This window comes from Aotus nancymaae, unplaced genomic scaffold (genome assembly GCF_030222135.1).
Source record: "Aotus nancymaae isolate 86718 unplaced genomic scaffold, 86718_ANA_hifiasm-v0.15.2.pri h1tg000010l, whole genome shotgun sequence".
Taxonomy (NCBI): Eukaryota; Metazoa; Chordata; class Mammalia; order Primates; family Aotidae; genus Aotus; species Aotus nancymaae.
Window position 1 is genome coordinate 14819903 of NW_026988421.1, and position 14232 is coordinate 14834134.

At 44.0% G+C, this 14232-nt stretch overlaps 1 protein-coding gene across 2 annotated transcripts in view; it reads left to right on the forward strand.

Annotated features, from left to right (window-relative positions):
- The window catches only part of GFRA1 (GDNF family receptor alpha 1), a 223024-nt gene that overhangs the window by 183156 nt on the left and 25636 nt on the right, over positions 1-14232 (forward strand). For both annotated transcript variants that reach the window (XM_012448032.3, XM_012448031.3), the window contains one exon: positions 3392-3573. In XM_012448032.3, coding sequence (XP_012303455.2) covers positions 3392-3573 — 182 coding nt within the window. The remainder of the gene's footprint in view (positions 1-3391; positions 3574-14232) is intronic.

The window sequence follows — 14232 nt, forward strand, 5'->3', positions numbered from 1 at the left end:
CCTGGGCGGAATATACAATGCGAGAAGCTCAGACAAATTAGATAGGGATAGGCCTCCAAGGACTCTCTGAGAAAAATTAGAATGTTAACATCAATAGCCCCTTGAATGCTCCGGGCTGGCTCAGAGGAGAAGCAACAATTCTTGAGTGGGATAAACTGGCGATGCAGGCAGGAGGCTCGGGATGCCGGTTATCTCTGGAGGCAAGATAAGCGCTGGGGAAGAGGGAGGGGCGCTCCTGCTTGGAAGCAGAATCAGATCTTATTGCAGTGTCCTTTAGGCAGTTTGGAAACATGTTTCCCAAAGGGACAGGGATAGAAAGAAAGGGACGGATGTGAACAATGGACATTCATCAAACTCCAAAAGCACAGTGCCAGGACTCACGTATATTCACACAGATGCGCACTCCCTAGCTGATGATCCCGCTGAGATACTTGAAAATTTCAACCCACTCTTGTAACACCCGCCATTTATTGGATATCTTCTGTGTGTTCAAACTCACTCTACAGCGAGTGTAAAATATACATTCTCATTGACAGTAATCTTCACAAGAATCCTCATAGACATAGGTGGTTTTATCCTGCCATACAGCTGAGTAAAGCCTGGTAATTCACACAGGCCATATACACACCAGAGTTAGGATCTGAAGTGCAAATCCTTTTGCAGCCCCCTGTGTCCTAAGGGCTTTGTTCACCCTGATGTTGAAGGGCCTGTGGGATGAGAACATAGGCCTGAAGTTCAGGAACCAGGTCAGTCTGACTTCCTGATGCAAGGGGTGGACTAAGTTTCTAGGAATCAAGGCTCAGCCACACACCCCTCTGAGAGTCCTGTCTTCAAGTGGCAATTTCTCCATGATGCTTGGCTGGCAGCTAATAATTTACTATGCACACACATATACAAAAGCTTTTGAGGGTTACTCTAAAATTTCCTCATCATTTCCTTTGTTGAAAGGAAAAATCTAAGTTATTTGCTTACTAGGCACTTCAAATAATGTGGCTGTAGTCAACTGGTTTGGTCCTCTTAAAAATAAAACAAGCTTTTGGATTCTTAAGTGAAATTCACCCCCATGAAAGTAGTTTCAAGTATGGAGACATTCACTAAGATATTGGGGCATACCAAGGAATCACAACTTGAACCTTTTGTTTGGTCTTGACCCAATATATATATATATAGGGTATGTAATACACACACACACACACACACACACACACACGTGTGTGTGTGTGTGTGTCTGTGTGTGTGTTTCCTCTTTTTCACATCCTGCAGTCTTCTGGCAGAATGGAAGTTTTAACTAAGATAAAGCAATGACAATGGAGGACAGTATAAGAAAAGATTTTGCTCACACTGGCTGGACAACTTCTCCCTCACAGAGAAATCAAAGTTGTTCCTGCTTTATAACCTTTTTGGTGAAGGAGAGAGTCGTCTGGGTATCTCATTGGTAATGACTCTTCAATAAAAATAAATGCACTTGGTCTGCATCAGGGGCCAAAGCCAACCAGAATTTTTCACAGTCATGCCATTTCCACTGTGACTAGATGGGACACAGAGCCCCAAAGACTCAGGGCCATCAGTTCAATCTCTTGCAACTAGAAGGAATTGTAATTTGTAGATCCCAGCCCAAATGTAGAAACTTAATTCTGCTCCCTTGAGATTAAGCCAGACCTCTCCCAAATTCCTCAATCATCAACACAACTCTAGCCAATTGTTTATTTCTAGTTTGGAAGAGGAAACAGTTGTTTTCAAGCCACGTGCATGACAGATGTACGGGGAAGGGACAAATGGGATGGAGGTGAGGTTAGAGATCATTGGCTTCACTCACGTCTTTATTCAGATGACACCTTCACCAGGAGGGCCTTCCTGGATCAGTTTATCTAGGTACCAACTCCTCTCTCCGCTCAGTGCTTCTGGTGCTCCCTTGCTTCATTTTCTCCAACCATTTCTCACTACCTAATCTATTATATATTTCACTTATTTACCTGCAAAACCAGAATGTGACCTGCATGAAGACATGAACTTTTATCTTTTGTTGCTGTTATTGTTCACTACTATGTGCCCTATGCATAGTTCAGTGCCAGGCACTTAGTAGATATTCTATTAACATTTGAATGAATGAATGAATGAGCAATTGAACAACCGAACCACTGCTGTGGCAAGGCAAACATACTGGGAAAGCACAGGTAGTTGCAGGAAACTGAGTCTCTTGGATCTTCATGTTTTAATCAAAAGCAAGGGTAGCGGTGGTGGTGGTTCTGAGCATTTAAGGGAACCGGTCCCTGTGCACCTCTTTCTCTGCCTCACATTCACCAGTTAAGCCATGGAACATAGCTGGGAGCATAAAAAGCATTTAGATTAATTTGAAGCTGTTTCTTACAGCCCCAGAAAATGTAAAGGTGCAGAAAACAAGCTTCCAATTTGCTGAACTTAAAGGATAACACTTTTAGAACAAAATGTCACTTCTAAGAGGAAGATTAGGCTTAAATTATTCTGTCTTGTATATCGAAAAATGCCGACTAAGAGTCATATATTAACAATTTGCACATTCAGGTCCCAAATGCAGCAGTTTGGTTTTTTTATACAATGAATATGAAATAAAAAAAAATCCTAAATCCAGGCCAAATCCCTGAAGACCTGATTAGAAACTGTTTTTTATTCATTTTAGGGAGGGAAGCAACACAGAACCAGTTTACTCTTGCCACAAACACAATCTAATCCTATGAAACTGTAATAAGCTTTTAAAGTTTTACATTTTAAACTTTTCATTTAAGAAGGGCTGCTCCTACCTAATTATGTAGATTTTGTTTGGAAGACTGGAGCAGAAAGAGAAAAAAATAATCTTACTTAAATTTTCACTAGTTATTGAGATTGGGGTTAGATTTTTTTTTTTTTTTTTAAGGAACGGATTGCATTTTGCCTGCCATATTAATGGGAATGCCATTGAATTCCTAAATCTCATGATTAGGACTTTTTAAATCACTAATTAGTTTGCTTTTAATATAGAATATTGACAGAGCACAAGAATTTTCTTGGAAAATGGGACAGTTATGATCCCAGGTAACAGGACTGAGGCTGGGTTTCAAAGGGCTTGACTGATGAGTATTTCAGGGCAAGGATCTTGTTCAGCACCTGGCACATAAATAGGAACACAATAAATATTTGTTGTGTTCTGAGCATCGCTAAGTGTCCAGCTCAGGGTTTAATGACTGAATTGATTTTTGAGCACCTGACCCCAAAGACTGGCTCTCAGCATGTATAGGGCAAATGGATGGATGGGTTTTGTTCAAAGACGTCCAATGCTATAATCAGAATTTCTAGTGTGCCTCTCTGGCTGTGTATATCCTGTCTGTTACATTTGCTGCTTGACTTTGAAATTGGATTTCCTCCTGTTTTACTGCAGAAAATGCAATTCAAGCCTTTGGCAACGGCTCTGATGTGACCGTGTGGCAGCCAGCCTTCCCAGTACAAACCACTACTGCCACTACCACCACTGCCTTCCGGGTCAAGAACAAGCCCCTGGGGCCAGCAGGGTCTGAGAATGAAATTCCCACTCATGTTTTACCACCGTGTGCAAATTTACAGGTAAGAACTGCGTCCAGATTCCTTGTTGGGGCTCCCTTCCCAGAGGGAAGATCACAGGCAGACTCACTTTCTGAAATGTATTCAGAGATAGATGATGAATGCTGCTCAGGTTTGAGTCTTAAAACTGCATTTTAAACACAAGCAGTGAAGATTGTGACATGTCATATACTAGAGAGAAAGTCAGACTATGGAACGGACTCTCATTTACTGAGAGTATGGCTTGTATCTGGCTTACTTTCTTCACCTGTAAAATGAGGGCTCTGGGGAGAGATGCATCTGTGAAGTTTTTGTGCATGGGGTTGTCAAGTTGGCTTGTTTACATATTTATTATGCTGGTTCTGTGTTCGCTACAAAGCAGCAGCATCATGAAAAGAAAGGAGCTCTTGAGTTTGTCATCATCACACGACGTGGAGTGTTTAACTGTCTCTAAAGGTAAACCAGAGACAGAGTTGCTGGTTAACTCCCATGCAGAGCGCTTGATGTGTTGGTTCTTCAGAAGCAAAAGCAAGTGTTCTTTGGCAGTGGGAGGAGCAGTGAGGAGGCACAGGCTGCCCTGCAAACTCCCACATGTGGATATGGTCCAGTGAGAATGGTCAAGAACATTCTCTGCGGTTAATCCAGGTCTGCGAGGGCAGAACCACAGCAAGATACAAGTGGTGATTTCCTGCCTTCAGTCAAAAGCAGAGTGTTGATCCTGCCTCTTTATTGATTTTTCATAGTAATGAGTACTCAGCTATTTGGCAGGACATTTTATTTGTATGTTCACAGGGTACCCTCACATTCTTTACCCTTTGGGTGTTATCCTCCTGACGGCCGCAGGAGAGATGCTATCACTCTAGTACTGTAGTTTCTTTTGTTTGAGGACACAAGGGCTCAGGGAGGGAATCACTCTTGCTCAAGTCTGCAGAGCCAGTGTGTCACAGAGCCAGCACTGGGAATCCAGGAGCCTCATTCTTTCCATGATTTTTCCTGTGTTTTAGAGGTAATGATGACCACATGGTGACTTCTGCCTCCTGCTATGCTGGAGAAGGGGATGTTAGGTGGTGTACGTGCCAAGCACCATGCTGTCACCTCATGCTCATCACTGGAGCACAGTTAGGCCCCCAGCCCCCATCAGGGGTCAACCTCGCTATTACTCTCACAAGACGCCCTCTTTTGCCAAATACTACCTTGACCCACAACCCACTTTATTCCCTAGAAAATGTCAGAAACTTGTTTTGAGTTGCTTGGTATCTCGAGACCTCTCTGCATCTTGGATGTCCTCCATGCCATTCATCTGAGCTTGGGTCTCTGTCCTCTGTTCTTCTGGTTCTCCACCCCAGACATATAGTCTCAGAGACACTCTCATACACAAAACACTAAGGAGAGGCCAATAAGGAATCCACATAGCCTAAGGTCAACCAGATGTTATTCATACTTCTAAAGCATTTCCTGGGCATTCACTCTCTCCAAAGCACTGTGCAGAGAAGGCCAGAACTGGGAGGAGCTTTGGGAAATACTATGGCATGGAACTGCTCCATCCTCTGTAGCAAGGCCCTGAGTTTCAGAGCAGGGAAGTGATATATTCAGAGTCCTCCAGCGAGTTGAAGGCAGGCCTAGAGCCAGGCAGGGAATAGGGTCTCTTCTCCATCTCAAGGGGGTGCTCCATACTCTTCTTTCTCCTAGGTCAGCTTTCCATGCTTTTGGGGCCCATTCAGATTCTGGTGTCAGTGAAGACAAGTAGCCAGATGACGGGGAGGATCCTATTATCATAAGGTGATCACAGGAGGCCAGTGGTGGTTTCTGGAAAGAAAAGGCAAGCTCTGGCTACAACAAAACCAGCTTCTTTTCTGCCCATGTCTCGGTGCACAGAGGGTGACTGCAGAGGCAGCCTTCAGTGTTCAACCTGTTTATTAAGTCCCTTCTCTGTTTTAGAAACTTTGTGGAAACGGGCATTCAAAAACAAAGGTTCCTTGTCAGTAAACTTAGAATAGCGGGCAAGATGCAACTTGTCAACATTTTTGGAAGTTAATAGGCAAAATCTCAGAATAGTCACCATTGGAAACTCCATGAAATTGGAGTTTCCCACATGAGAGGCGAGGGTCCTGTCAGCCATAGGAGGTGTTCTCTGCTTCCCCCTAGATCTTAGCTCCTGACTTGGGCTCCTTGTGGTACAGTGCAGTATGTGGCTTGGTCACACTGACAGCCAAAGCTTTTTTTTTTTTTTTTTGGAAGAAAGAAAGAGAGAAAGAAAAAAAAAAGAATGAAGGAGAGGAAGAAAAAGGAAGAGAAAGAGGGAGAGTGAATGGGAGTATTGCTTTATTGCTCAGGCTAGAATGCAGTCTAGAAATGGGTATTGAAAACCTCTTTTATGCCAACAATTATGCTTAACAATGGAGACAGGAAGGAATAAGGGAAGAAAATAACAAACAAGCAGCCAACCAATATTTCATTTAAACCTATGAAATGCTATGCAATTATTGAGGCGTGATTTACTTCCAATTATGTAGTCACTTTTGGAATAGGTGTGATGTGGTACTGGTAAGAATATGTGTTTTGTGTATTTTGAAGTGGAGAGTTCTATAAATGTTTATTAAGTTTACTTGTTCCGGGTCTGAGTTCAAGTCCTGGATGTCCTTGTTAATTTTCTGTCTCGTCGATCTGTCTAATATTGACAATGTGATGTTACAGTCTCTCACTATTATTGTGTGGGAGTCTAAGTCTCTTTATAAGTAAATTGTCTTATGTATCTGGGTGCTCCTGTATTGGGTGCATGTATATTTAGGATCGTTAGCTCTTCTTGTTGCATTGATCCTTTTACCATTATGTAATGTCCTTCTTTGCCTCTTTTGATCTTTGTTGCTTTAAAGTCCATTTTATCAGAGGCGAGAACTGCAACTCCTGCTTTTTATTTATTTGTTTATTTTTGCTCTCTGTTTGGTTGGTAAATCTTCCTCCATCCCTTTGTTTTGAGTCTTTGTGTATCGTTGCATGTGAGATGGGTCTGGATGCAGCATACTGATGGGTTTTGGCTTTTTATCCAATTTGAATAATAATATATATGAGTTTAATACTGCCATTTGATGCTAGCTGGTTGTTTTGCCTATTAGTTGGTGTAAATTTTTCATTGTGTTGATGCTCTTTACTTTTTGATATATTTTTGGAAAGGCTGATACTGGTTGTTCCTTTATATGTATAGTGCTTCTTTCAGAAGCTCTTGTAAAGCAGGCCTGGTGATGGTGAAATCTCTAAGTACTTGTTTGTTCACAAAAGATTTTATTTTTCCTTCGCTTGTAAAGCTTAGTTTGGCTGGATATGAAATTCTGGGTTGAAAGTTCTTTTCTTTAGCCAAAAGCTTTTCCCCGAACAGATCTGTCCAAACACCTTTCTCTGCAAGGAAGATCTGTACTGCCTCAGGGTTGCCCTGGCAACTCAGGGAACTCAGGAGCTCTATCCCCCAGAATCCATGTCTTTCCTTTCCTCTTAGTGATAGGAACTCTGCTTTCTAAACAGAAGGACAAAAATAAAATTGAGAGTTCATGACCAGCCTGGCCAACATGGTAAAACCCTGTCTCTACTAAAAGTACAAAAATTAGCTGGGCATGGTAGTGCATGCCTTTAATCTCAGCTACTCAGGTGGTTGAGGTATGAGAATCCCTTGGACCCTGGAGATGGAGGATGTGGTGAGCTGAAATCCTGCCGTTGCATGCCAGCCTGTGTGACAGAGCAAGACTCTGTCTCAAAACAAAAACAGAAAACAAAAAGTAAAACTAAAGCATGACGTTTCTCTCTGGGCTGCGGTTTAACTCCTTGGCAGAGGGAAGCATGAAGGTGTGGGGCTGCCGAGGAATGAGGGGTGGCTATGGCTACACCTCTCTTCCCTGTGATACGCAGTCTCCACGTATCCTGGAGCTAAACAGCATTTCTCTCCCAGGGTTCCATGGAACCTCACTTTGACTCCTAAGATGATGACTTGCATGAGCCCCCTTTTGCACACATGAGGCAGGGAATAAGGGATAAGGGCAGGGAAGGCAGCCAAGCCCATGTCAGACCCTGCTCTTGCCCTCACCAGTATGGTAGCCTCTGTGAGCATGCTACCCTCTCTAAGCCTGGGCTTCCTCATCTACAAAGCACATGTATGGCTTAGCTACTGGAGTTGAGAGGCTTAAATAGGGCAGAGTGAATGTTCCAGAATAGTGCTTTATGAATGTCACATGTGACGTGATGTCTGATTCCAAGTCAGTGGCCACTTGGTCCCTTTACAACAGATGGAAGGTGATGCTGTGCTGGGGCAGGGTATTGGGTATGTGCTAGGGAACATTAGTGAGAGGTTACACTAACAAGTGTGTAGTTTATTTTATTTTTCAAAACCTTCTGTGTGCTTCGCCCTCTGCACTCCTCACGGCAGTCCCGTGAGTCAGGTGTGGCAGGCATTCTTGCCTTTTACAAATGGGGCAACTGAGGCAGTGAGAGGCTTGTGACTTACCCAGAATCACACAGTAATTCTCTAGTGGGCTAAGATTTTTAACTTTGAGGCCAGGGCACTGTTGCCTTGTTCCATGACCCTTGAACAAATGGGACTCTTTCTCTGGATTAAGAATAGACAGTGAGGAAGAAGGAAAGAATAAGAAAGGAGAATCTGGTTTTGAGAGAACCTCACGTCCTAGTTCCTCCTGAGGTTCAGTGATGCAAATGAGGGGAACAGATGCAGAGCTCCCACTTCAGACTGGGTTTCTTTCTTCATGCCTCAATTCCAGGGGACAGTGCTGAATAGAGGAAGGACTGAAAGTTTCCCAGTAACAGTTTTGCAGCTTGCTGATTTTCTAGGGTGATCTCTATGAAGAATGGTTAAAAGGATCGTCTGAGGCTAGAGGATCGGGGGATGAGAGAATGATGAGTGAAGGGCCTTCATCCCAAGAATGTGGTCCCTCCAGCTGATTTAGGACTCTTGCCCAGGCGGAGGACTCCCAAGAGACTCATTCTCCCCATCTGTCCCTCCTTTGCCTGCCTGGCTGTCTCCAGATGAATTACCATTTGCCGGGGAGTGGGGAGGGGGTCCTAGAAATATCTTAGAATGGCGTTTGTCCCAGCCACATGTGTCATTACTCAGAATAGAACTGACTTTAACCAGCTTGGGATCCATTGGTAACAGATTCAGAGAAAGTCAACTATCTTTGGCAGCTCTAAAGTTCACTTCCCTTGAGAAGCGCCCTCTTGTAATATTTTTAAATATACAATAATATGAGAAAACTCTTGGGGACTTGAGTTTCAGTCTTAACATTTGAGATAGATTTCCCCCTTGGAAGGGAAGAAACACGAATAAACATTTTCCAAAGTCTGCTCCAAAGTGTAATTATCAACAAACCAAATGCAGTTCTGCTTGGGGAAAATAGGTGACGATGGATGTGGTGAATATAGGACTCATCCATGTTCTATGAAAGGCTTTGCTTTAAAAAAGGAAAGTGGATTGATTAGTATAAAATGTTACACAAATGTCCAAGTGCTAACCCCCTGAGGTGATAAAATACCGGGTTTCGGGTAACCCGCCAAGCTCCCATGTCAGGATTAATTGGCAGCCATATTAGTGACAAGCATGACACAGGCTGTGCTATTGTTGGCCTATTCCTTCGACTTGTTCAAAATGGTCACATGGAAAACAAAGAAACATTAATAATCCTACCAATTACTTCATCTTCCGTGCACTAGAGTGGTCTGGTAGCTGGAAAAAAAAGCTCAGGATATTTAGATCAAATGGAGTGTGTGTGTGTGTGTGTGTGTGTGTGTGTGTGTGACTTATTTAAAGTAAATATCTTTAGAGCATTAGAAAAAGTTTCTATTTTGCATCACTTACACTGCTTAACTGGTAGCTTAAGTGAAGACATCTTAACGAGGTGTTTGTTGATGTCTGGTTTCTGTGGTCAAATAGAGTAACAGAGATTGGAAGTAACAGCCTTGGGATTCAGGCCTCCTGAGAAGGTTTCACTGCCTCTGCTCCTCTTCAGCCCCTTGCCCCTGGAAACGCTGTGACAGACCATGGGGCACACAGGGTAGGTGCAGGATAGCTGTGGGCAGTTGCCAGGGCCTCCAGTAAATGGCACAAACCACATTCAACGTTAGGGATTTTTTGTGTGTGTGTGTGAGCCACATAACATACAGCTGTGGGTGAGACATGGAAGACCAGCATGACAGAGCTCATCCTGGTGGGATTTTTAAAACAGGCTTCTAGAAAGGAACGCAAAGCAGCTTTCTCAGTCGTGAAAGAGATCAAGGGTCCATGTGGATAACCTTGAAAGCATGCTTCTTGTTAAAATCAACAATGCAGAGGGTAGTCGATCTGTCCCCATCCTGCCACCAGTCGGTGCCTGGTCTTATCTGGCCCTCAGACCATGCTAGCCCCAAGGGATTCGCAGTAGAGACACTGTGGGCCCCTCTTTGAGTGGGGTAGGGCAGAGGCCTTTGGGTGGACATCTGCCTGGAGCAGAGAACCTGCCACATTCACTGGATTTCAGCCTAGGTCCCCAGCCTCCCAGCAAAGCCTCAGCACATTTCCTTCTCTCCCCAGAGTCATGTCAGGCTTAGAAAACAGGTACTTGTAGGATGCAGCCTAATGTTTGCAGAGTGGCAGGAGGGATGGAGGGTGGACCTAATCTGTTTAACTCCTATCCATTCTGTATTAGAATATTGAAAATAATCTATATTTAGATGCCCCGCTCAATCCTCTCCCCATGGCCCCAGTACCTCCTCAGATCCAAAGTCCACTTGTTCCAGATGGGGTCAGACCAGAACAGAAATGATTTCAAAACTCTTCTTCATGGGGGCAAACCCCCAAAGTCTAGATGCAGCAGGAAGGTGATTATCCAAACCTACCAAATACCCAGGACTCTACTGGCTGTGACCAAGTGAAAATTTTAAGTGTCGAGTTTTAAAAGGAAAGCTGCCAATGGGTGTTCTGTAAATCATTTGTGCAAGCAGACTGACCCCATTATGTCAGCTAATCCTGGAAATACAGGAGGTAAATTTCAATCTTCTTGCATGGAGCACTTAATCAATATTCTAAATGTTTTTCTTGCAATTTATGCTAGCAGAGCAATGGGGTGCTTTGGCGGCCCGTTAATCTTCCACCAGAGAAGAGGCGCTTGAGAGCCAGTCCAGGGTGCTGGGATTTTGCACCGGATGATAGACCAGGAGGAGAGCAGTCCTGGGAAGATGGAAGCGAGGAAGGAGAGGTGCTTATTTCCACACCAGACTCCTGGCTCCGGGAAAGAGCTTCACCCCCTCTCCTTACCCCACCGCGCAAAGTAGGGTGGAGCCACCTTGAAAACATTTCCTCAGCACTTTCTTTTTCATGTGTAGTTGACAGCCTAAGAATTGGTTTTCTGGGGAAAGCTTGAGCTTTGGAGTTAGTTGGATCTGAGTGAGAATCCTGGCTTACTTCCTGTGGCTCCATGACTATCGCGTGGTTTTTATCCTGAATCTCTGCTGTAAAACATCACTGAGCTCTTGGTTTTCTGTGAGGCTAAAGAACAGTGCAAGTGTGCAAAGAGTCAGGGACAACAACGGGCTGGCCCTTGGCACTGGGGGAAGCGGCGTCCACTGTTGGCATGGTTGGTGAGATGCCTTAGGGATTTTAACACAGGATGCTGGGGCTGGAAAGGAAAAGCTCCTCTCAGGAGCTGGAGGCCACGGAGGAAGAAAGATGGAACTCTTTAGATTATGCTTTCTTAATTAATAAGAAGGGTTTGAGCTGAATGATATCCTGCCAGTTCTAAGATGTGGTCTTGGTAGAAAGTCCCAGGGAGGAGGGGAAGGGGGAGAATGTTCTTTGGACGCCAGGCCAAGAAGGAAGGGAAACCAAAATTAGCAAAAAACGGACTAGATCTTGAGGGATTAGAACTGATCCAATTCCATTTCTCTTCGGGACTCTTGGGAGCTTCATCTGACTAATCTGCTTCTTAGAGCTGCCACTCTAGTCAGATCTTGGTCCAGCCTGGTGACCAGAGTGTGGGACTAGCTGCCAGGGGCCCTGCCACAGCTCTTTAACCAGTGCAGACATTGGGAAGAGGTGACGCAGTTGTTAACAGGAAACATTCTTGGTTGCAGAAAAGACAGGATTTGAGAAGTAGTCCTGCCTCTTAGCCTCAAAGCCCAGGACTTAGCAGTCTTTGCCATATCTGCACTCCACTGATCCTATTATTTGCTTAATCTTTACCTTTAAATTCAGTTATGAGCTATGCTTATTTATATGCACGCTACTGCCTTTGAGACTCATCTGAAGCTGTTCTAACATGTGAAAGCATGGGTTCAATGTGCTTTCTCTATATTAAAATCAATATATAAATACTAAAATTAAAACCATAAAAAAGTTTGCATGCTACCTAAAATCATGTCCTGTACCACCAGTAGTCCCCAAGCCCCACTTTGGAAAACCTTATAAACCACCAAATCCTGTGACAGATCCCAGAACAATTTGCTTTGATAACAGGTCATCTCAGCTTTTTCTGGCCAGGCATTAATAAAACAAATGCATATGCAGTGCCTCCCCAGAGGAATCCTCACAGTAACCTCAGAAGGTCAGTTCTATTATCATTCCCATTTTTCAGACAAGAGACCTGAGGCACAGAGAGACTTGATCAGGAGAAGAGCAAGAGCAAAGCAGTGTTCCTCCCCACCACCCCCCATTATAAATGGCTACACTGTATTACCGAAACCAGAGCCCTTTAAACATTGTGTTTCTGGGTAACATTATTCATCACTATAGATTAAATCAGTCCCTAAATTCTTGTTGAACATCTGGCAGACTGAAGTGTCTGGTTGGTTCACAAATGAGCATAGAGAAAAGTAATGATGCCTATTCTGACACCAACCGGTAGACCGCAGTACAACTCAATTCCTAGCTAACTGCTCAGGGTTAGTATCAGACTCTGCAGGTTACGGGCATGGTTCCCAACAAGACAGCCCTTACTTCAGATGCCCGCCACACTTTGGGGTTCCCAGGCCACCTGCACTTCTGACCAACTAGTTGCAAATTCAGGGGTTCCCATTTCCCCCTCAAGTTCATTTCACTAGAATGATTCACGGAAATCTGGAAAGTGCTACAAGATTTAGGATTACAGCTTTATTATCAGGGTACAAATCAGAACCAGCGAGATGAAGAGATACCTAGGGCAAGGTCTTGGGGGTTCTCCAATGGAGAGCTACTCTGCCTCCTCCCTCCAGATTAGGGCATGTCACCTTCTTGCTGCATCAATGTATTTACTGCCCAGGAAGCTCCAGGAGCTGTCTCCAAAGTTTTGTTTGGGTTTTATTAGGTAGACAGGATTGACTCATTGACCACATGATTGGCAATCTTCAGCCCTCCTCCCCACACCATGGGGATCGGGAGGTCAGGCTGACCTACTGTGGCTCAAAGTCCCAACCCTGTGACCCATGGTTGGTCTTTGTGGTAGCCTGACCTAATCATGAGTCATCCCATTACTGAGACATTCAGGTGTTATCCGAAGAGCTCATGAATAACAAAGACACTCCTAGCATTGGAAAAATTCCAAGGATTTAGAAGTTATCTCTTAGGAACCAAAGACAAAAGCCAGTCAAATTCTTAATTACACAACAATGCCTCATCAGACTTGGTTGTCTGTCTGTTTTAAAATATAATTTTAATTCTAGAAATGCAATGTGAAACTCCTTCTTTTATTTTTAAAAATTTTATTTCCATAGATTTTTGGGAAACAGGTCGTATTTGGTTTACATGAGCAAATTCTTTACTGGTGATTTGTGAGATTTTGGTGCACCCATCACCCAAGCAGTATACACTGAACCCAATTTGTAGCACTGTGAAACTTCTCTTAAGGAAGTTGGGGTTGAAATTCTGCACTCTACACTTACTAGCCATTAAACTTTGGGCAAATTATCTTTTCTGTGTCAGTTTCCTCATCTTTAACATGGAGATGGCAGAAGAGCTTCCTGGAGTGTTTGTGGATTAAATGTGTTTCTGCGTGTAAAGCTTGCTTAGAACAGTGTCCGGCTCAAAGATGATGGTACTGTGCAAGTTTTTATTAGTTGTAAATTTCAGGGAGCTTTCGGCCCAGCCCTTGGATATCACTGGCCCCCTTTGTCCTGCCTTCAGGGTCAGAGAAGTGCCCTGAAGGAGCAGGTTGAATTATGAGACTCAGGAGGCATTGCTTTATGGGGCCTATTTTCCAGTGGGCTTTCTGGTCTTTGTGGCCTGTGGAGCTCTGTGCGTGTGGAGTGGAACTTGTTGTGGATAAGACAAAGGATGAGGCCTTGTTAGAGTTAGGGTTTTGAAATGGAATTTGGAGATAGAGGCTTCTCCATGGGAAGTCACTTGCTTCCCCTGGTATTATTTGCTGAAGGTGGGCTGCACTCCCTATGTCAACCCTGTCAGTTTCAGTGAGGAGGATTGTTTAGTCACCTCTTGGCTATGAGTTGAACAGTTCCTCGAGGCCAGGCTTCCTTGACGTTGGCACTATTGACATTTTGGTCTAGATAATTGTTGCAGGGGGCTGTCCTGTGCATTGTAGGGTATTTAGCAGCATCCCTGGACTCTACCTTCCAGATGCCAGTAGTATCTTTCCTCAACTATGACAGCCAAAAATGTCCTTTCAACATTGCCAGATGTCTCCAGGGGGCAGAAGTGCACCTGCTTGACAATCACTGCCCAAA